The sequence below is a fragment of the Felis catus genome, chromosome C1, assembly GCF_018350175.1.
Source record: "Felis catus isolate Fca126 chromosome C1, F.catus_Fca126_mat1.0, whole genome shotgun sequence".
Classification (NCBI taxonomy): domain Eukaryota; kingdom Metazoa; phylum Chordata; class Mammalia; order Carnivora; family Felidae; genus Felis; species Felis catus.
In genome coordinates, this window is record NC_058375.1 from 22029097 (window position 1) to 22050887 (window position 21791).

Genomic DNA, 21791 nt, shown 5'->3' on the forward strand with positions numbered 1-21791 from the left:
TTTTGGAAACAGCGACTCGTGAATTCACACCCCTCAATCAACATATCCGTCTGTAGTCAACAAACTATTTGAGCTCCTGGGTCCGCCCAGATTTGATCAGAGTGGGGTGAGAAGAGGAGAGTGAGCTTTCTTTCTGAAGACTCCCTCAATCCAGTGAGGTGGACAACGGCGGGGGGGGGTGGGGGTGGGGGTGGCTAACACAGCGTCTGGAGAGTGAGGCATGAGGGTGGAAGTTTCTTCCTCCAGGTGGGCGGTTAGTTATTTAGTGACCTACAAAGTGGTTTTTACAAAAACCTGAGTAGGTTGCCAGGATTTATCCACCTGGCTGGCTGGCTGGCTGGCTCTCTTTATCTAGCAAGCATGTGAGTAGGGGAGAGGGGTAGGTGGAGAGAGAGGGAGTCGTAAGTGGGCCCCATGCTCAGTGCAGAGCCCAATGTGGGGCTTGATCCCATTGAGATCATGACTTGAGCCCAAATCGAGAGTCAGACACTCCATCGATGGAGCCACCCAGGCACCCTGGGTTGCCAATAGTTAAAAACCTGGAGATTTCACATAAAAATATGAAATTCTGGCTTCTCTTAAAAAAATGGGAGGATCTTGGGGCCCTTGGCTGGCTTAGTTGGTGGAGTGTGTCACTCTTGATCTCGGGGTTGTGGGTTTGAGCCCTACATTGAGTATATTTATTTAAAAATAGAATCTTTTTTTTTTTTTTTAAAGGGGGAGGATCTCACCACCCTGAGTCTGTAGTCCTACATGGGAACATTGTCTGGAGCTGAGAAACAGCTGTCCCTTTTGGATGGAACACTTACTGTCCTGTTTGTCATAGTACCGACCCAGCCTGTGTCACCAGTTTATGTGTAACTTTTTGTGCCTTTGTCTAACTGCTGCAGGAGGGTGAAGGAAGCAGTGCACATTGGTCAAACCTGCAAGGGTGGAAAGGCATGTGGGGCAGGTGTCCCCGGGGGCAGGGATGTGAGCAGGGATGCAGGGAACAAATAAAGCAGTGGTGCTTTGACTCCCATGGACACCTTGGGACACACAGTACCCATGGGGCAGCCAGGACCAGGGCCTGGAAGTCAGGGAATAAAGCAAAGGTCTCTGAACAAGGTGGCAGAGTGGACACACCCAAAACCCGCCCCCTGTACTCTGAACAGCTAAGAACGTGGGTTAAAATGAAACCGGATAGAAAAACATTGGTGGGGGCGGGGCGGGGGGCGCCTGGGTGGCTCAGTTGGTTAAGTGTCCTACTCTTGGTTTCGGCTCAGATTACAATCTCGTGGTTTGTGGGTTCAAGCCCTGCGTTGGGCTCTGCGCTCAGCATGGAACCTGCCTGGGATTCTCTCTCTCCCTTCCCCTGTTTCTGCCCCTCCCCTGCTCTCTGTCTCTCTCTTGCAAAAATAAATAATCTCTCTCTCTCTCTGTCTGTCTCTGTGTATATAAAACATTAGGAAAAGTTCTGTGGGCCAGGAAAGGGAGAGGAAACATAAGTGTGGTAAGTGGGCTTCAGCCAGCAGCCCCTGGGGTGCGGTGAGCAGTGGAATCAGCCCCTTAATGTCTCCGTTGGGTAGGGATTGAGTCTGCCTTGCTCGTGGGGGGAGAAGGAAGCCAGATTCTGTAAGAAATCAAGAGGTGGGCCTTGCTCCTAGCAGGCGCTGAAATACGTCTTTGGTGGCCTGATCTGTGACTGGAGCCTGCCACTTGGCCGTGGCCCAGGGAAGAAAGGACAGCTCTGGTGGAAATAGAAGTTTGTATTGTGCTGTCCTTGGGCCAGCATCAAACGCTGTGCTACTTCTGGCCTCCCGACTAAAGAGCAGCCTGGGCTGGTGTTTCCCTTTGCAGCTCCTTTGGAAAGAGCAGCCTGAGCAAATGAGTCACGGGGACATGGTCATAGGGTCATACTTAATCATCTCAAGAGGCCAAGTGGCAGCATTTCCTCATCTGAGGCATGTGCTGAGAGTCTCTAACTGGGGACGCTTCGCAGGTGCTCGCGGAACTTGAGGGTAATGAAGCTGCATCTCACGGAGTTAGGGCGCAAGAAAAGAGAAGGTTCGTCAGTAATCTTGGCTTCCTCCATCATTTTCTAGATGAGGAAATTGAGGCCCGGAGATTTAAGATCACACAGCTGGTCAACGCAGATGTAGAACCAGGGGCTGAGCACCTGGGCTCCATACTTGCTTTGCTCCAGAAGCCTCGTGTTTCTGTTTGTTTGTTTGTGTGCTTTTACCATTTTATAAGTGGCTTCATGGATTGATCAAGAGGCTACAAAGCACAGTGACACGCTCCCCCTTGTGTTGGGGGAGCTGTACCTCCTGTGGCATTGGTGTGATGTTGTTGACCGTGAATTCCTCATGGAGAGGCAGGTAGTGGTGGTGAAGAGTATGGATTTTGGAGCCAGCCTGTCCAAATTTGCATCCCAGCTTCACCACTTAACCATCTGTGGGACTGACTGAGGGCAAGTTACCTAATCCCTCTGTGCCTCCATTTCCATGGCTATATGACAGGGCTAATAATGGCACCCGTCTATTGGATTGCAGAGAAGATTAAATGAGATAAAGTGTTTTAAAGCCTCTGGAGCAAGGCCTGGCACATACAAAGCCCCCCCAGTAAATGTTAACTGTCATTGTTCTTATTGCCCTTATGTGACAGATTGTATTTCCCTTTTTGCTTTGGCAATCAGGGAAGTCACCACTCAATTTGAACCTTATCTTTGGATCTGCATGGGACCCCATGGCATGAATTTCTGTTTTCCTAATATTCTCTGGCATTATTTAATTATTTGACTCTCATTTCCCCCATCATCCTGATTTCTATATATTATTGCATTGTATGTATCACTATAAGCCTTTTTATTTAAAAAAGTTTTTTTAATGTTTATTTATTTTTGAGAGAGAGATAGAGAGAGAGAGAGAGAGCATGAGTACGGGAGAGTCAGAGAGAGAGAGAGAGACACAGTCTGAAGCAGGCTCCAGGCTCTGAGCTGTCAGCACAGAGCCCAACGTGGGGCTCAAACTCACAGACCATGAGATCATGACCTGAGCTGAAGTTGGACGCTCAACCAACTAAGCCACTCAGGCGCCCCTACTATAAGCTTTTTTAGAACAAGCTTGGAATTAATAAATTAAGAAAAATACAGCATTTGGTTGATTTGGACTGTCCTGATGTCTTCCAGGATGATCTTGAACTAGGAGGTGAACTGTGTTATTAAAAAAAAAAAATTGGGGGCATCTGGGTGGCTCAGTTGGTTAAGTGTCCGACTTCAGCTCAGGTTATGATCTCGTGGTCCGTGGGTTTGAGCCCCACGTCGGGCTTTGTGCTGACAGCTCAGAGCCTGGAGCCTGTTTCCAATTCTGTGTCTCCCTCTTTCTCTGATCCTCCCCCATTCACGCTCTGTCTCTGTCTGTCTCAAAAATAAATAAACGTTAAAAAAAATTAAAAAAAAATTATCGCTAACATTTTTGTGGCCATTGTCACACATGCTTTACACACATTACCTTAAACTTTACAACCGTCCTGTGAGGTAGGGCATATTAATCCCTTTTGTGGGTGAGGAAACTAAGGCTCAGAGAGGTGCAGGGACTCAGCCAATGTTGCCAGGTGCACAGGGCAGAGCTAGGATTCAGATGTGGCCCCACCTGTCTCCACCACACACACTTTGACTCCCTGTTCTAGATGGTCTCTTGAACTCTTGAGGGCAAAGGAAGGATGATTTCAGCAGCTGACTGATATTTTCTCTCCTGCCCCACTTCTCTTCCCACTTCCTCTACCTTCTCTCTGCTTCCCGGGTTCCCCAGAACCCATGAGGGCCCCCAAAGGCCTGGCTTTCGCTGAGATCCAGGCCCGCCAGCTGATGCTGCAGTGGGAACCTCTGGGCTACAATGTGACACGTTGCCACACGTACACGGTGTCCCTGTGCTATCACTACACGCTGGGCAGCAGCCACAACCAGACCATCCGGGAGTGTGTGAAGATGGAGCGGGGCGTCAGCCGCTACACCATCAAGAACCTGCCCCCCTACCGGAACGTTCACGTGCGGCTCATCCTCACGAACCCCGAGGGACGCAAGGAGGGCAAGGAGGTCACCTTCCAGACAGACGAGGATGGTAAGAGTCCCAGCCCTGGTTCCCAGGATACTCAGTGCCTCCCGCAGGCACCCACTGTGAGACTGAAATTTTCATAGAAAATTTTTTGCTGAAGATTAAAATAACACAACAACAAAGTAATGATGGCTAATATTTATTCTCTGAAAGACTTGGGCTAGATTGGTATAATTTCTTCCTTAAATGTTTGGAAGAATTTAGCAACGAAGCCATCTGGGCCTGGAGTTTTCTTTCTTTTTTTTTATTAAAGAAAATTTTTTTTAATGTTTATTTATTTTTGAGAGAGAGAGACAGAGCGTGAGCAGGGGAGGGGCAGAGAGAGAGAGGGAGACACAGAATCCGAAACGGGCTTCAGGCTCTGAGCTGTCAGCATAGAACCAGACGTGGAGCTCGAGCTCCGGAACAGTGCGATTATGACCTAGGCCAGAGTCAGATGCTCAACCAGCTGAGCCACCCAGGCACCCCAATAGTTTTACTTTCTAAAATAGGTATTAGAGTGTTAAGATTTTTTTAAAAAAGTTAATTTATTTGGAGAGAAAAAGAATGTGCGCATGGGGAAAGGACAGAGAGAGATTGAGGGACACAGAGAATTCCAAGCAGGCTCTGCACTAGCAGGACAGAGCTGGACTCAGGGCTTGAACTCACAAACTGTGAGATCATGACCACTGTCCAACTAAGAGTTAGACACTTAACTGACTGAGCCACCCAGGAGCCTCATGAATATTAAGATTTTCTATAATTGTATCTATTTGGTGTACTGGGCTTTAAGGAATTTATTTCACCTAAATCATCATATTTCTTGACATAAAGTTGGTTATAATCTCTAATTATATTTATTTGATGTCTGAAGGATCAATAGCATATGTCCCTTTTTTTCTTTCCTGAGTTTGGTAATTTGTGTCTTCTCTTTTTTTTCTTGTTCACTCTTGCTAGGGGTGTATCCATTTTTTATCTTTCCAAACAGCCAGCTTTTGGCTTAGTTGATTTGCTTTATTGTATATTTATTTTCTAGTATTTCCTATTTAAAGTTTGTTTGTTTGTTTGTTTGTTTATTTATTTATTTATTTATTTATTGGGGTGAGGGGGGAGAGAGAGAGAGAGAGAGAGAGGGAGGGAGAATGTGAGTGGGGGAGAGGTGGACAGAGAGAGAGAGAGAGAGAGAGAGAGAGAGAGAGAGAGAATCCCAACCACAGAGCCCGACTTGGGCTCATGACCCATGAGATAATGACCTGAACCGAAATCAAGAGTAGGATGCTTAACTGACTGAGCCACCCAGGTGCCCCTGTATTTCCTTCTTTACACTTTCTTTAGATTTGATCAGCTCTTCTTTTAGCTTTTTGAGATGGAAGCTTATTAGATCATTGATTTTGAGACTTTTTCATTTTTAATATATGCATTTAAAGCTATAAATTTCCCTCAAAGCCCTGCTTTAGCTGCATCCCATGAGTTTTGATATGTTCTTTGTTATTATTCAGTTCAAAATATTTTCTAATATCTGTTGTGATTTCCTCTTTGACTCAAGAGTTAGAATTACATTGCTAAATTTTTAAGATTTCCATAATTATCTGTGATTGGTTTCTAGCTTAATTCCTCTGTGGTCAGAGTACATACTCTAATTTTGGTCTTTTGAAATTTGATATTTGTTTTATTGCCCAGCATATTGTTAAATTTTGATAAGTATTTCATGTGTACCTGAAAAAAAATTGTGCAATCTGTCATTATTGGGTGCAGTGTTCTATTTATGTCAAACTAATACTTATTAAGCACTTATTACACATCAAGCACTATTTTGAATGTTTTTTATATACTATTAGTGCGTATAATCCTCATGACAACTTGGTGGTAGATGACTGTTTACTGTCCTGATTTTACAGGTGAGGTCACATAACTAGAAGATAGGTAGCAGAAATTGGATTTCAAACCTGGCTATCTGCTGCAGAGGTTTCATTCTTTTTTCTTTTATTTTTTAGGAAGAGAGAGAGAAAGAGAGAGGAGAGAGAGCAAACATGAGTGGGGAGGGGCAGAAGGAGAGAGAGAATCTCAAGCAGGCTCCATACTCAGCACAGAGGCCTATGCAGGGTTTGATCTCACAAACCGTGAGATCATGACCTGAGCTGAAATCAAGAGTCAGAGGCTTAACCGACTGAGCCACCCAGGCACTCCAGAGTTTCATTCTTAACAGCAATGCTGTTATGCTAGCACAGGTCCAAAGCCTTCCCCCAGATATCTGCAAATCTTTAGGTACCCTACCTAAGCTCCTTGGTGGATAATTTTTCTTGACTCCCTACATGTGGAATTTTCTGTTTTGTACAGCAAGGGCCCAGACACAAAATTCAGCTCCTTCCTTGATTTCTACAAAGTCCCACTTACCTAAGACAGAGTGTATGCCCTGTGCCCTGTGCTGATGTGCTGAGGATTTTCTGGGGGTGGGAGTGAGATCTGGGGGCAGGGTTTACCCTGAAGCATTGCAAATGCAGAGAAGGAAAAACTTCACTTCTTCCTTCTAGTTGTCTTTGGTTCATTGGTTGGGGCCACATAAATTACACTGAGAAAAGACATTTTTCTCAAGAGAAAACCAAATAGGAGTTTATTACCCTGTGCATTTCACACACACACACACACACACACACACACACACACACACACACACACAAATGGGAGTACTCTCTGATGAGTTATGCAAAGGAGTGGTTAGAGCTTAGGCTTACGTAGTGTCTTAACAGAAGAACAATGAATTTGTAGGGAAATGACAAGACAGAGGAAAAGGATTTTTGAGAGTTCAGGCACAGCAGATTATGTGAAGGCAAATATTTGGGGAAGCCAGTGGTAGATAAGGGCTAGTTAATAAAGTTTAGTAAGGTTCATGTAGATTCTTCTGATCTGATAAAGGTCTGGGGTTGTCTCAGTGATTAACCTCTTTCCTTCCTGGTAGCGAGGGGATGGGGGCACCTTTACATATTTATGTCCTGCTTTTAGGCAAACAGGGAGAGCAGAGAACTTTTCTTGGCTCTGCTTGCTGCTTCTTGATTCAGCTCAAAATAATCTTTATGCGAAGGTGGTATATTTTGCGGTGGCATATTCTACTACCCTTCACAATTAACCTCAAGTTCAACATCTGACTCCCTCGTTGTTAAAGTCTGTTGACCTGTCTCCCCCCTGAGGTATGTTGTTGTGTCTGCTTCACTCCCTTCCAACCAGGCCTCACTTGGACTGCGTGGCTTTATTTCTTCTTTCTCTGTCCCTTTCCTCCTTCCCTCCAATAACTGCCTATTACTTAATTTTTTTTTTCCTTTTCACTTAGGTATTAGTATAATAGTTTTAGGAAATGTACTTACTAAGGTAAACTCAGTGAGTTCTCACAGACTGGACACATCAGGATAACCCACACACGGATCAAGAAATAGCATTAACAGGGGCACCTGCGTGGCTCAGTCAGTTAAGCATCCGACTCTTGATTTTGGCTCAGGTCAGATCTCACAGTTTGTGAGATCGAGCCCCATGTGGGACTCTGTGCTGACAGTGTGGAGCGTGCTTGGGATTCTCTCTCTCTCTCTCTCTCTCTCTGCCCCTCTCCTGCTTGTGCTCTCTCTCTAAAAGAAATAGACTTAAATAGAAATAGCATTAGCAGCTCACCAGAAGCCCTCCCTTTATGTTCCCACTTCCAGCCTCCTGAGGGTAACCATTACCTTGACCTATAATCCAACAGATTAATTTTTGCTTGGTTTGAACTTTCTATCAGTGGAGGTCATTACGGCGTGTATTCTTTTTACGACTGGCTTCTCTCTCTAGACTTTATGCTTGAGAGAGACAGCCATGTTGTGTATAGGGTTCCAGAGAATTCTTTCTTATTACATTATGTGAATGTACCACATTCATTTATCCTACTTAAATTGTGCTGTAAAGAAAAATACTTGCAGATTCTTTTGGGTATGCGTGTGTGTGTGTGTGTGGGGGGGGGAAGGAGTGGTATAGATTCCCACATTTCTGATTGGTTAATGCCTAGGACGGCTAGGTTATAGGATCTGTGCTCATAATACGTAGATTTCTCCAGACAGCTTTCCCAAGGTCTTGTATCAGTTTACATGCAGTGTGTGGAAATTTCAGTTGCCTGCATCCTTACCAACACTTGGGATTGTCTTTTTCATTTGATCATTTTGGTGGATGGACTGCCTTGTTGACTGTTCGTTTTAACCAGAGCATTTTAGCTTCGGTGATTGTTCATTGAGTTCTGCTTGCCTCAGGATTTCTGCTTCCCCACACTGGTGTATCAGTTTGTCTCCCCAAAGACCATTCTCTTCCTAGAAGAAATTCCCTGTGGCTGCTGTTAAGGTGACATGACCCATTAGAACAAAAACAAGCAAAGCCAGACCTGAAAGGGTTTGTGCTAAAATGTAAATGGTGTCTCCAGGTGACAGAATTGTAGGTGCCACTAAATTTCTTTATACTCATTTTGATTTTCTACACTGAGCATAGTTTTTGTGTAATCAGAAATTTTTAGACAAGAAAACATCTCTACCCATAATCCTGCCAGTCTAATGCAATTGTTTCCATTTCTCTGGCGAAGGTCTGTGTTTTCTGAAAACCATTCAACTGGAACAGAATTGGAACATTCAGATGTTCTCTGCTGAATGCCACCTGCACAGTAATGAGAATGCCAGCTACCCTCTTTTGAGTCCTTGGGACTGGGTTGAACCATGTGAAATTCCTGATATTTACCTTGGGGCTTTCTGTACATCACATAACTTAATCCTGGTGAGGGAGGGGTCATTTTCATCTCCATTTCGCAGATGAGGAAACTGAGGTTCAGAGTTGAGATGCCTGAGCATACCAGCCAAGAAATAGCAAGGCTAGAATTTGAATTCAGGTATCTGCTCCAAAGCCGGCTTTCCCCTGCTCTGTGCCACTTTCACTCGCAGTGCCTGGTGGGATTGCAGCCGAGTCCCTGACCTTCACTCCACTGGAGGACATGATCTTCCTCAAGTGGGAGGAGCCCCAGGAACCCAATGGCCTCATCACTCAGTATGAGGTGAGTTTGGACCTCATTATAGTGGAGGTCGCTGGTGGAAGGTGGGCACACAGCTTGGAGAGGGAGGTGCAAGGTAGGGGACAGAGGTGATCACTGAGGTTCCTCCCACTGGTCAAAGTCTGTGCCCTGTGGGTTATGGGGACAGGGACCCTGAAAGAATAGAGATGAAGGTGTCCAGGGCCTGGGCTAATGGGCATCCACAGTCCCCCTTTGCCCAGCCTTCTCCTTAGCTCACCTGAACTATGATGGGCGGGAGGCTATGGGGCCAGTGATGACCTTCCCCATCCCTGTGCCCACTTACCTGCCCGTCCTGACTCTAGATCAGCTATCAGAGCATTGAGTCATCAGACCCGGCGGTGAATGTGCCGGGCCCACGACGTACTATCTCCAAGCTCCGCAACGAGACTTACCACGTCTTCTCCAACCTGCACCCGGGCACCACCTACCTGTTCTCTGTGCGGGCCCGCACGGGCAAAGGCTTTGGCCAGGCGGCACTCACCGAGATCACCACCAACATCTCAGGTGAGCCTGCCCGACCCCAGCCTGGCCCCTTTAGAGGACACCCAGAATCCCAGGATTCCGTGCGCAGAGGGAGGAGGGGCGGTGTTCTGGGAGTGTTTATGGAGGGCCCCCGCTGAGATGAATGTGCCATTTAGGAATTGAGTTCAGGGGTCAGGGAAGATTAAGTCAGAGGGGCGAGGAGACTGGAACCTGAGGGCTGAGTTCAGGGGTCAGAAGTCAGGGAATCTCAGGCCAGAGGGAACAAGGCTGAAGGGGAAGAGATCTGAGGACGGAGTCCAGGAGGCTAGAGACTCAGAATTCCCCGTCTAGCAGCCAGTCTCTGTGCTTACGTCTGTGTCTCCTTCCCCAGCTCCCAGCTTTGATTATGCTGACATGCCATCACCCCTGGGCGAGTCTGAGAACACCATCACCGTTCTGCTGAGGCCGGCACAGGGCCGCGGTGCGCCCATCAGGTGGGAGAGCCTAGTCGGAGGGGTGGGAGGTCAGGGCCATAGGGAAGAAGCTCATCCTCTGACCCAGAGCCCCCCCATATAGGCCAGCTCAGCTGTCCTCCCTCAGTTTCCCACTCAGGACCCAGTGTGTCCAGAGGAGGACATTCTGTGATCCTGGGCAGGTGGAAAGCCCACAGCCACTCCCATGGGTGTCTGATGGAGATTGACATGAGATCTTCGGATAGCGTCCAGCCTGGAGAGGTGACTGTCCGGGCCTCTCCTGGAGGCCTTCCTTCAGACATCTTGAAGAAGTGAAACTCTTGGGGCCTTCTTTCTTCCCAGCTTTTCCCAGGAGACACAGGGATGGGCGTTCTAGAAGGCTAGGGCAGCCAGCAAGATAGGGCCATCGCTCTGGAGTGGCTAAGAGCTTGTCTTTAGTTTCTTCTCCACTGAGAAAGCTGAGGCTGCCTCTGCTGGAGAGAAGGTGCTGGAGACAAGATGGCGCGTGTATGTGATAAAGACACGCAGTGTGTATGTGTGATGTGCGGTGCGGAGGTGTGAGTGTGTGTACGTGAGAGAGCGTGAGGGTGTTTGTGGGATGTGCGCACGTGCTTCCTGTCAGCCGGACGCTGTGTTTGCCACTTTACCCGCACCCGCCATTTTGTCCTCATGGAGGCCTGTGGAGTCGGTATTGTTACCCCTATTTTACGCTTCAGTGGACAGGCTCAGCGACCTTAAGTAGCTTGCCCCCCGGGTCACACAGCTGGTACGTGATAGCTCTGGGGTTTGGAACCCAGGTCTGTCTGCACAGCCTATGCCTTTTCTTGAAGTCACAGAGCCTCCCTGCCCCTGCGGTCCTCCCCCTTCTTCCACAAAGAAGCGTGCACTGGGAGAGACCTGCTGAGCCTCTGAGGAGGTAGTGGGTTGCCCAGGTGCCCTTAATACCCCCTCGCCTCCTCTCCCCCCTTTCTCCTGCTCTGCCTCCCCTGCATTTGCTCCTGCAGAGCCTGTCCTGGGCTGATTCCCAGACTCAGGAAAAAGTCAGGGTGTTTGAGGGGCATGTTGCATTTGCAGGAGTCTCGGGGCCCTTGTGTGGCTGAGTCTGGGAGCTGGGAAACCCAGCAGTGCCTTCTCTTTTCCTGGTCTTCTTGAGAGATCCTGTGAGCGGGCTTGTCCAGTGTCCCTCAGGGATGACAGAGACAAGGTGGGGTGGGGAGGGGGGAGTGGAACATGGTGAGAGGGGAGAGGCATAGGGGCTGTGTGACCTTAGGCCTCTCCCTTTACCTCTCTGAGCCTTCCTTTCCCTGTCTGCACGATGGGGATCATCCCAGTCAAGATGCTTTGTTCAGTGTTGATTGTTATCACCTCCTGGTGGGATGTGGGGCCGGGGGAGGCCTGACCTGGGAGGTTCAGGGAAATGGAGGCTGAGAGGCGCCTGGGTTTGTGTTTGCAATGCGCTAGTGACAAAGAATGAAACTGTGTGACCCAAATCTCAGGGCGCTGGGGTGATTCCCTTACAGCTTCAAAGCTGGAAAGGAACAGCTGGAGAGCCAGGAAAAGGCATTTCTCCTTCCCAGAGTGCAGCTGGCGGTATGGGTGTCACACGCCAAGACGTGGCCGAGGCTGTGATGGGAAATATTTAAATTTGTCAGCGCTCATTTATTTGCTCTTGGCTTTGTTCCACGGAGGATTTGGAGGAGCTCACAGCAAAAGGCCATTCAGTAAACTGATAAAAATAAATAGAAACCCACCGGTCGGGACCAGGGGACACAAATCAGAGGGAATACAGACGAGGGAACACAAATCGGCTGTCAGGACCTGGAGGTGACAGGCCCAGAGTGGCAGACCCGAGGCTGCCTCCAGGTTGGGAGGGTACTCGTGATGCAGGATTCGTGTGGCCTTCTTTGCTTGCTCAGTGACTGTCTCCCCAACTGGAGGTCAGTTCCAGGAAGCCTAGGTCCCCAAGGGCCCACCTAGCATACTTTCCGAACGAATAAATAGACTGTGTCAGACTCTTGTTTCCGGAGACCCAAAGGGAACCATCGGTAATGGTGGTGGAGCCTGAGGCTTTGCGGGGGCTGGCGGCCGGGGTCGGGGGGGGGGGGGCGGTGGTGGCCCAGGTCCTGTGGCACTGGAGCACTCACCGAGGACTCAGGGTGGGGCTGTAGGGCTTGGTGCCATGGAGCAGGGCCCGCGTTCTTTCTGCCTTAGTGAAAGTAATTTAGCTCATGGGACTGCCCTGTGATCACGCTCGTCTTACAGAGGGAGGCAACTGAGGCCCAGGGAGGTTAAGTGCGTTGCCCAGTGAGTGAGAAGAGGCAGGGCCAAGATTAGTCCCTGGCTGGGCCCGACCCCAAAGCCCATGTCCTTAGCCACCGGATGGCTCTCCCCGTGCCTGGGACCACTGCCCTGTCCCCTCCCCTGTGCAGCGTGTACCAGGTGATTGTGGAGGAGGAGCGGCCGCGGAGGCTGCGACGGGAGCCGGGCAGCCAGGACTGCTTCCCAGTACCCTTGACTTTTGACGCTGCGCTGGCCCGGGGCCTGGTGCACTACTTCGGGGCTGAACTGGCGGCCAGCAGTCTGCCAGAAGCCATGCCCTTCACGGTGGGTGACAACCAGACCTATCGCGGCTTCTGGAACCCTCCGCTGGAGCCCAGGAAGGCCTACCTCATCTACTTCCAGGCAACAAGCCACCTGAAGGGGGTGAGGGACCCGCAGGGGTGGTGATGGGGCGGGCTGGGGACCCCTTGGAGCCATCGGAACAGTCCCCTACGGAGGCCAGAGACCCTCCCCCAGCCCCACTCCCTCTCTGGAACCCTGCCCCCCTCCCCTGAGCCTTCTGACCTCAGGCTCCTTCTCTTAGAGCATATTCCCTTCCTGAGACTTTACCCCCAGACTCTTATGTCTAAGACCCCAGTCTATCCCTTCCCCGTCCCTGAGGCCCTGGTCTCTGTCTCAAGCTCCTGTCTCTCGGGAGGGGTCCATCTCCTGGTCCTGCTTTCCCCAGACCTTGAGGTCCACCAGCCACCTCCTCCCTGAAGCCCTGCCCTTCTCCTGCCTCCTCCCTCCCTGGCTCTCTCCTCCTCAGGCTTCCCCTCCTAACTGGCTCCTGGCCCTCATTACTGAGGACGCCCCCTTTCCATGCTGTTTCTTTCCCTGCTCCCCCTGAACTCATTCCCCTTTCCTAAGCCATTGCCCTCTTTGCACGCCATTCCCTCCCTTCCCTGGTACCCCACCTCCACCCTGGGCCTTGCTACCGGGAGGGGTGTCTTTAGTTTCAGTCACCTCCAGACAAGCCCCGACCAGGCCCAAGACAAGCTGCTCAAGGATCCCTATGGGGAGGGTCAGGTCCAGGCTTCGGCAGTGCTGAGACCCCCCATCTTTGCCTCCAGGAGACCCGGCTGAATTGCATCCGCATTGCCAGGAAAGGTAAGGCCCCCTGGGTTCCTTCCGGCCTTCAGCACCGAGTTCCTCTCCTCTGGGCTCTGGGGGGCTTAGGCCCTGATCACCCAGGGCTGTGGGAGCAGAGGAGGGTGGTCTGTCAGACCTGGGGTCAGGAAGCTTTTCCCTTCCTGGCCCCCATTTGCCCCACCTGAAGGGTTCCTTCTCCCATACCGGACAGCGGGGCTAACCTCCCTCTTCTCGATCATGGTCACAGAAATGGCTTTGGCCTGGAACGGGGACGGGGAGCCTTATGGTTGGGCCATGGGGGTGATGGCACTGGGCACTGGTTCAAGGTTCTGTGTCTGCCCCCTTTGCTGTGGTGGAGGGGAGGTGGACCCTGCGGTGTAGACAGGGAATGGGGTTGGCTTTCATCCTGAGATGCCCTGAACACACCCAGGTACATAATTCCTTCCCCCCACTGCCTCTTGGGGGGCAGGTGGGTGGCCCCAGGCATCCTTCATCCTCCATCCACTGAAGGCAGGATTTGAGAAAGGGAGGAAAGGGGAGCTCTTCCTGATGGGGTACACAGGGGTGCAGTGGGTGTAGACGGTGAGGGGGAAGATCTGACTGAAAGGCTGGACGTAAGCTGAGGGCGAAGCGCATGTGTTCGTTTATTCCTTGGGGCTCAGGCCCCTGCCGGCAATGGGTAGGTGGTTCCTATCTCCCCTCTGACCCTTGGTCTGCTTTATTCTCCCCAGCTGCCTGCAAGGAAAGCAAGCGACCCCTGGAGGTGTCCCAGAGATCGGAGGAGATGGGGCTCATCCTGGGCATCTGTGCGGGGGGACTTGCCGTGCTCATCCTTCTCCTGGGGGCCATCATTATCATCATCCGTAAGGGGTGAGTGAGGAGCGGTGACTGGTGGGCAGAGAGGAGCAGTGGCCGGGGGCCCGGGAGGGCAGCCGCCTGGTGAGCGTGGAAGGCCGCCAGCCTGGGCATCAGGCCTGAGGACAGGCCCGAGCCAGGCAACGGGAAGCCAGAGCCTCTGCAAATGAAGCTGCCCTGTAGCGGCTTGGCTGGAGCCCAGGTCTGGCTGGTGCCGGGTGCCGCTATCTAGGGAAGGGTGCTCCGCACCAGCTGCCAAGGAGCGGTGCTGGAAGTGGGCGCCGCCCTGCTGTGCCTGCTGGGCTGTTCCCGCGGGGAGGGTGTGGAGGTCACCCGACTTTGAATCTCTGGCCTCCTGCAGACCAACTTGGGGTCGTGGTGTTGACCCTGAGCAGTGGTGGCCGGTGGGGGGGTGCTCACTCCCCTTCAAACCAAGAACACTGAGCCATGGTTCTTCCTGCGCCCCACCCTCCCTTGGGCTCAGCTCGCCCCAGACCCTGGTACTGTTGATTCTTGTGGAGTCTTCCTGGACCCCGAGCCTGCCCCTCCCATCCCCCAGGCCTCCAAGGTCCGGCGTGTTTCCAAGGGATGCCTTTCCTAGTGCCTTTTGCAGTGGGCACCATGGATCCTGGCACGTCTGAGAAACCGGAACTTAGAAATTCAGAGTTTCAGAAATCCCGGATTGGGGATTCGAAGAATCTCAAAAGTTAGAATTGTAGAGGCTCAGAGCCCAGAAGGTGAGAGCTGCCTGGTAGTTCAAGGACATCTAGTCTAGTGGTTTTTAAATCTTTTTAAAGCGACAGAACCTGTCTTCAAAACGCCAAATAAACAGCCAGTACGTGGAGCAGACGAAGGCTGAGCCTCTGGTTGGAGCTGGGCTGGAGGCTCCAGAGACCACTCTGGCCCCCCCCACCCCATCCCCCCACTTCATTCCCCACCAGACAGCCCCAGGACGCTTTGGTCCAAGCACCTCAATTGAAGGCTGGAGATACTGAGGCCCCAAGGAGGCATGGACCTGTCCAAGGTCACACGGGGAGCCAGAGGCAGAGCCTGTTCCACTCTCTGCCCACCTGGGCTCCTCACAGCTGCTGCTGGGCTCGTGCTGGATTTCAGGGCTGCCGGGAGCTGCCATGTAGGATTGGGGGGGGGATGAAGGAGAACTGGCCAGGACTCCCTTGCCTGAGGCAGGCGGCAGCAGAGAGTTCCAGAGAGTCTGGAGGTAGGGTGTGCCAGCTAGGTGGGGTTGGCCTGTCCAGGGCATTAAGCTCATTCCTCCCTTCCCTAGTCCCTACACAGCTACTTGAGGCAAAATATTTTAAACCATCATTTGATGACTATTACTGTGTGCCAAGGCCTTTACATATACCATCCGTTAGCTACTGAGCACCTACTGTGTGCCAGGCACCGTTCTGGCGCTCAGGATACATCAGAGAACATTTCCTTCTTGGATCCTGACCCATGAAGCAGGTCAGAGCCCTTTTTCACAGATGAGGGAACTGTAATCGAGCAACTTGACCTTGTCACTCGGCTGGTAAGTGGCGGGGCCTGGTCTGAACCCAGTCCTGACTGCAAAGCCCGTGCTCCTTATGGCCGTGGACGTGAAGGGCCTCACCATGGCTTGCGCACAGTCAGTGCCCAGAATTAGCAAGTTCCTGTCCTCCCCTGTGGGGGACCTGGAAGTCAGTTCTGGGTCTGGAGCCCTGGAGAAGGCTGTAAGGGAGTGATCAGATTTGGGGGGCTTGCAGATAGTATTTGAGGCCTTAGAAATCTACACTCGAGGAGAGCGGGGTGTCACCCAGCAGAGGATCGGTCAGAGAGGCTGCTGGGGCCTCACTGGGAAACCCCGCACTTCATACACCTGCTATTCCATAAACCTTTCCAGGCTACCCCAGAACCCCCTAGGATCCCCCCAGATTCCCTTCCTTCCTTCCTTCCATTTGGCCCGCTTCTATAGCACCTCACTGCATCCTCCCAAATCCTACCCTTGCCTTCAGGGTGCACTTTGCTCCTCAGGGCTCCCCCAGTCTGCCTTGCGGGGTGTCAGGGGCCAGAGCAGGTCTGGCAGGGATGGAGGTGTTCACATTAAATGTAATGGACTGGGTAGGAGGTTGCTGAGGGAGGGCTGACACCCAGTTGCAACCCCCCCCCCCCCGCTCATTGTCATGGGAGGAAGGAGGTGGCCTGGAGCAGGGGTGGTTCTGGGAGACAGTGGGGGCTGGGGGCAGCGAGGGGGAGGTCGGGTTCCCCATCCTGCCCTGCCTCAGTGGATAGTGAGCCTGGATGCATCCGCGCTTGGGGAACTCACCAGGCAGAGTCACATGCCTTCTTCTGTTTCCAGAATCCCATCCTTCTCTTTTCCAGTACTTTCTTCTCCCTGCACTTTTCCTTACTTGTAGTGCCTTGTTTATTTTTCTTCCCTGCTGGGCTGAGAGCCCCACGAGGGCAGAGAAATTTGTCTTGTTGGCTGTGCATCCCCAGGGTCTGGTCCAGTGGAAGGGGGTCCTCTTGAACCCCTAGCTCCCAAGTCAGCAGGTGGAGTGAGGCAGGGAAGGGTGAGGCTGACAGTGGCCCCTGGGTGTGGGGGGGTGGTCATTATTAACCTCACTCGTTTCGAGGAGGATATGGATGCTCATAGAGATGGAGTTGTTTTATTTAATTTCTCTCTTTATTGAGTACCCGATTCAATGAAACATTTATTGGAGGGTTGTAATGTCCTGGGCACTGTCCTGGGTCCCGGGACCCAGCAGTGGGCAAAAGAGATAAGGAGGCTGCCCTCCTGTGCTTTGCAGCGAGTGTGGAGTCTGGCGTTAAACTAGAAAAAGCACAAATGTCAATTGTGAAAAGAACAGTGTGCCCAGGTGGGGGATGGAGAGAGGGTAAAGGTGACATAATAGAGTTGGTGATTACGGGGGTCTTTGGGGAAGGCCCTTGAAAAGTCATTGACATTTCAGCTGAGGACAGAGGAACGCCGTTTCTTCACCCATTCCCCACCCTTTTGGGGGCCCCTGTGACCTGCCACGGGGCCTGGACCCTCCCCTAGCTCCCGGGATGGATGACAGGAGACGTGCTGTACGACCTCCAGCCACTCGCTGGGCCTCAGCCTTCCACACTTCTCTCCTTCCCTTCCCCCCAGTCTGCAGGGTTCCCTTGTGGAAGGCCGTTCATTGGGGTCCCTGCTGGCCGGGTGGTGTGGGGGCAGGTGAATGGAAAACCCCCGGATGTGCCTGGATGAGGCCTCAGGAGGGAGCTGGCTCTGGGGCGTCAGGGTCCCGGGACCGGCATCGGCACTCTGCCCGTGACCCCCTCTCTGGGCAGGGGCGGACCGTGACCCTCTGGGACTTGTCTTCCCCGCCTGCAAAGTGGGACAGATCCAAGCGATGCTTCGGGTGCCCAGAGGGGGTGGCCTGGCTCCTTCGATGGACCCCACGCTCAGGGGCAGTCTGGGTGAGGGAGGGCCGGCCTCCCCTTTGCCCCGGAGTCCAGCTGGAGCCCTCCACGCCTCCCCCTCCGCCAGCCACCGCTCCCTCCCAGGCACAGGTGTAGGCAGAGGGGCCTGCAGGTGTGCGTGGCACTGGGACCGAGGGGTGGGGCTGCAGGGGAGAGCCAGTCATCTGTGAACATGTGAGGGCGTGTCTGTGCGTCAGAGGGAACGCATCTGTGCGTGAGTGTGTGTGTGACTGTGTCTGTGTGTCCTGTGAGTGCGTGTCGTGGTGCGTGAGTACGTGTGCACAAGTATGTCTACCTGTGTGTCTGTGTGAGTGCACGAGTGTGTCAGTGCTTGTGTCTGTGTGTATGCGTGAACACGTGTGTGTCCACGTGAGCGCGTCTGTTTACGTGCGAGCGTGCACGTGCGTGTATTTCTCTCTGTGTCTGTGTGTGACTGTGTGTGACAGCTCTGCTTCCTGAGGCCCTTTCCCCACCTCCCCCTCACTCCAGCAGCAGGCTCGGGGAAGGTTCTGGAAGGGTCTGGGGTCTCGGTTTCAGCGACCGAGCCCAGCCAGGCCTTGGGACAAGGGAGGTCCTTCTGACCTGCCCGGTCCCTGGCCAGCGCCCCCCTCGGCACAGAAAGCACCAGGCCCCTCCCTGCTGGCCGGGTGCCGCCCACCTTGTGGCAGGACCACGGGCCCAACTGTGCTGTTCTCTTTGCACGCTGCCAGGAGGGACCACTATGCCTACTCCTACTACCCGTAAGTAGCTCCGCCCCGCCCCCTGGGCCCCGCGTCTTCCTCCTCCTCCCCCTCCTCGTCCCTCCTCCTCCCCCTCCTCGTCCCTCCTCCTCCTCCTCCACCCCCTCCTCCTCATCCCGCTCGTCCTCCTCCTCCCCCTCCTTCCCCTCCTCCTCCCCCTCCTTCCCCTCCTCCTCCCCCTCCTTCCCCTCCTCTTCCTTCCCCTCCTTCCTCTCCTCTTCCTCCTCCTCCTCCCCTTCTTCTCCCCCTCCTCCCCTCCTCCCACTCCTCCCCTTCCTCCCACTCCTCCCCCTCCTCCTCTTTCTCCTCCCCCTCCTCCCACTGCTCCCCCTCTTCCCCCTTCTCCCTCCCCCTCCCCCTCCTCCTCCCCTTCCTCCTCCCCCTCCTTCTCCTCCCCCTCCCCCTCCTCCTCCCCTTCCTCCTCCCCCTCCTTCTCCTCCCCTTCCTCCTCCTCCTCCCCCCCTCCTCCTCCCCCCCTCCTCCTCCCCCCCCCTCCTCCTCCTCCCCCCTCCTCCTCCTCCCCCCTCCTCCTCCCTCTCCTCGTCCCTCCTCCTCCTCCTCCACCTCCTCCTCCTCCTCCACCTCCTCCTCCTCATCCACCTCCTCCTCCTCATCCCGCTCGTCCTCCTCCTCCCCCTCCTTCCCCTCCTCCTCCCCCTCCTTCCCCTCCTCTTCCTTCCCCTCCTTCCCCTCCTCTTCCTTCCCCTCCTTCCTCTCCTCTTCCTCCTCCTCCTCCCCTTCTTCTCCCCCTCCTCCCCTCCTCCCACTCCTCCCCTTCCTCCCACTCCTCCCCCTCCTCCTCTTTCTCCTCCCCCTCCTCCCACTGCTCCCCCTCTTCCCCCTTCTCCCTCCTCCTCCCCCTCTTCCTCCCCCTTCCTCCTCCTCCTCCCCTTCCTCCTCCCCCTCCTCCTCCTCCCCTTCCTCCTCCTCCTCCCCCCCTCCTCCCCCCTCCTCCTCCTTCTTGTGTGGAGGTCCTCATGCAGATCCTCACGCAGGTCCACAGCCGTGCACGTGCGTGTGCCCACCCTGGCAGCTGTCCCCCACAGTGCACACAGCTGTCGGGTCACCACGAGCTCGTTCTCCAGCCAGGTGGCCCCAGGCTCTTCAGACCCACCGTTTCTGGGCGCTTCCTCTGGGCCCTGTCTGTACACAGGATCCTCACAGCCACCGAGAGAAGCAGCACCGTGATCACTCCCGTGTTACTGACGCGGGGACCGAGGCTCAGAGAGGTCAAGGGACTTGTCAGAGGTCCCAGGAAGAGCCAGAGCTGGGGTTACCACCCAGGCCCCATCGGCCTCCTGATGCTACTGTTTTCTGCCTCTGTCTTCTCCTACTCTGCCAGCCTTCCGGAACATTCCCTGCACCTGTGCTTGTTCTCCCTCCTTACAGAGCAGGTTCAGGAAGCCCCAGGACAGCCCAGAGGATGGAGGGCTCTCACCTCCTCCTCCCTGAACCCTCCTCCTGCATGGACGTCCTCCAGTGTCACACCAGCTTTTCCAGCCACCAAGCCCCCCTTCCCCCGGCAAGTCAGGGGGAGCCTCCAGCCGGGCTTTTACGGGAATCGCTGACAAGACAGGTCTCCCTCCCCCTCTACTTGTGCAGTTAATGTTCGAACAGAAATGCAGAACTTTTCCAAGTGTCCGTATTACGTCCCGTCTGCTGCACGAATCTCTCCCTGAGATCAGCTGGAGGCCGGCAGTGTCCGTGTCCCTCCGGCTTCTGTCCTCTGTGGATCTGCTCGGTCGGTGGCTGTAGTTCTTCCCAGTGAACCAAGAGGCCTGGGCGGGGGACAGAGCCCTGTGGTACACCACGGAGACTGCCTTCTAGCGTGACCGGCTGTCCTCTGGCCATGGCCCTCTGTCTGCCCTCCCTGTGGTTTGCTGGCGTCTGCCTGTCCCTCCCTCTCTCTCCTTGTCATTGTCCCTTTACCCTCTCTCCTCTTCCCTCTTTTCCTTCTCTTATTCTTCTGATTCCCTTGTCCACTCCCCCTGCCCGCTCCCCCTTCTTTTTCAACTTCTCTTTTATGCCAGTGATCAAGGTCACAGTCCCAGAGGCTTTTCATCTGTCCACAGAGGGGTCCTTGGCTGTGCTCTGGGCCAAAGTGAGGGTGATGCCCAGAGCTTTGTGGTTGGGGCATCCAGGAATCACCCTGTCTTCCCTGCCCCAGACAGCTCTTGAGCTAGGACAAACTGATCAGAATTTACCTGTTTGGGAAAATCCCTTTATTGGCCTCTTCATCTCCACTGATGGTCAGGGGTCCTGAGCCCTCTTAACCTGGAAGTCCTTCCTTAGGTCTACCCCACATCCTGCATACTGCAGGTCCCTGCAGTATAAATGGCTCTCTTGTCTTTAGCCCTTCCTGTGATTGGGCCCCTGACTCTTCCAGTCTCAACAATGGTCCTAAGTCATTTCCTCTTTCCCTTTTGCTCAGCCCCTCGGTCATGGGTCTGTGGCCCCTGTTCTTCTTCCCACTTTCCTCCAAGTCCTCTAGAGTCACAGACGGCCATCCTCATCTGTAAGGCTGGGCTAGAGGCCTGGGCAGGACCTTTGTCTAGGGCCCTCTTCACAAGGCCTCTCGGGGGGGGACTGGGGCCTCTTGCCTTCTCCCTCCGCTGCTTCCGGTGGCTGGATGGACTGCTTGCCAGTGACAGGAATCTCTTTACAGCCTAATGTCTTTACAAGTCTAATGTGGCCCATGGTGGGGCCACTCAGGGGTTGGTGGGGGATAGGAAGAAGCCAGTTGGAGTTCATCCCATGCCCAGAGGAAGACTCCTGAGCATTGGCTGAGCAGTGGCCAGACTCTGCCGTGAAGGAGGAGCACCATCCCCTTCGTAGGCAAAAAAGTTCTTAGGGCACATGTTTGGTGAGGATGGGGAGACGAGGATGGCTCTGGGGCATGCTGGGGTTGGAGCTGGGGAAGCCATCTTCCTAGCTTGGATGGCATGACAGCTGTGACACCAGAATAGTCCCAGGGTGACTATTCTTCCCATTTCCTGAGCCCTTGAGGCCAGTGACAGGAGCCAGGTCCCAGCCCGAGGCCACTGCTGCTTCATTCCTTGTCCTCAACAGTGGTCCCCAAGAGGAGAACTCTGCTCAGTCCCTTTTTTTGGAGGTAGCAGCTCTCTGGGTATGGTGAGCAAAGGATAGAGACGGAGCCTTCTCAGTATTCAGAGATGCTTCTAGAATGACTCCTGGTCTCAAGGCCCCCTGACTGTCGGGCCTCCCCATCCATCTCTGGGTGTCGTTCTGCCCAGCTCAGCAC

The 21791-nt window shown here is 53.4% G+C and overlaps 1 protein-coding gene across 8 annotated transcripts in view; it reads left to right on the forward strand.

Moving 5' to 3' along the window:
* The window catches only part of PTPRU (protein tyrosine phosphatase receptor type U), an 86260-nt gene that overhangs the window by 34658 nt on the left and 29811 nt on the right, over window positions 1-21791 (forward strand). For 6 of the 8 annotated variants that reach the window (XM_045035404.1, XM_045035400.1, XM_045035401.1 and 3 more), the window contains 8 exons: window positions 3792-4100; window positions 9014-9123; window positions 9444-9645; window positions 9995-10097; window positions 12506-12779; window positions 13469-13505; window positions 14219-14357; window positions 18500-18529. In XM_045035404.1, coding sequence (XP_044891339.1) covers window positions 3792-4100; window positions 9014-9123; window positions 9444-9645; window positions 9995-10097; window positions 12506-12779; window positions 13469-13505; window positions 14219-14357; window positions 18500-18529 — 1204 coding nt within the window. The remainder of the gene's footprint in view (window positions 1-3791; window positions 4101-9013; window positions 9124-9443; window positions 9646-9994; window positions 10098-12505; window positions 12780-13468; window positions 13506-14218; window positions 14358-18499; window positions 18530-21791) is intronic. The other 2 variants (XM_045035402.1, XM_045035403.1) reach the window with 1 other exon arrangement.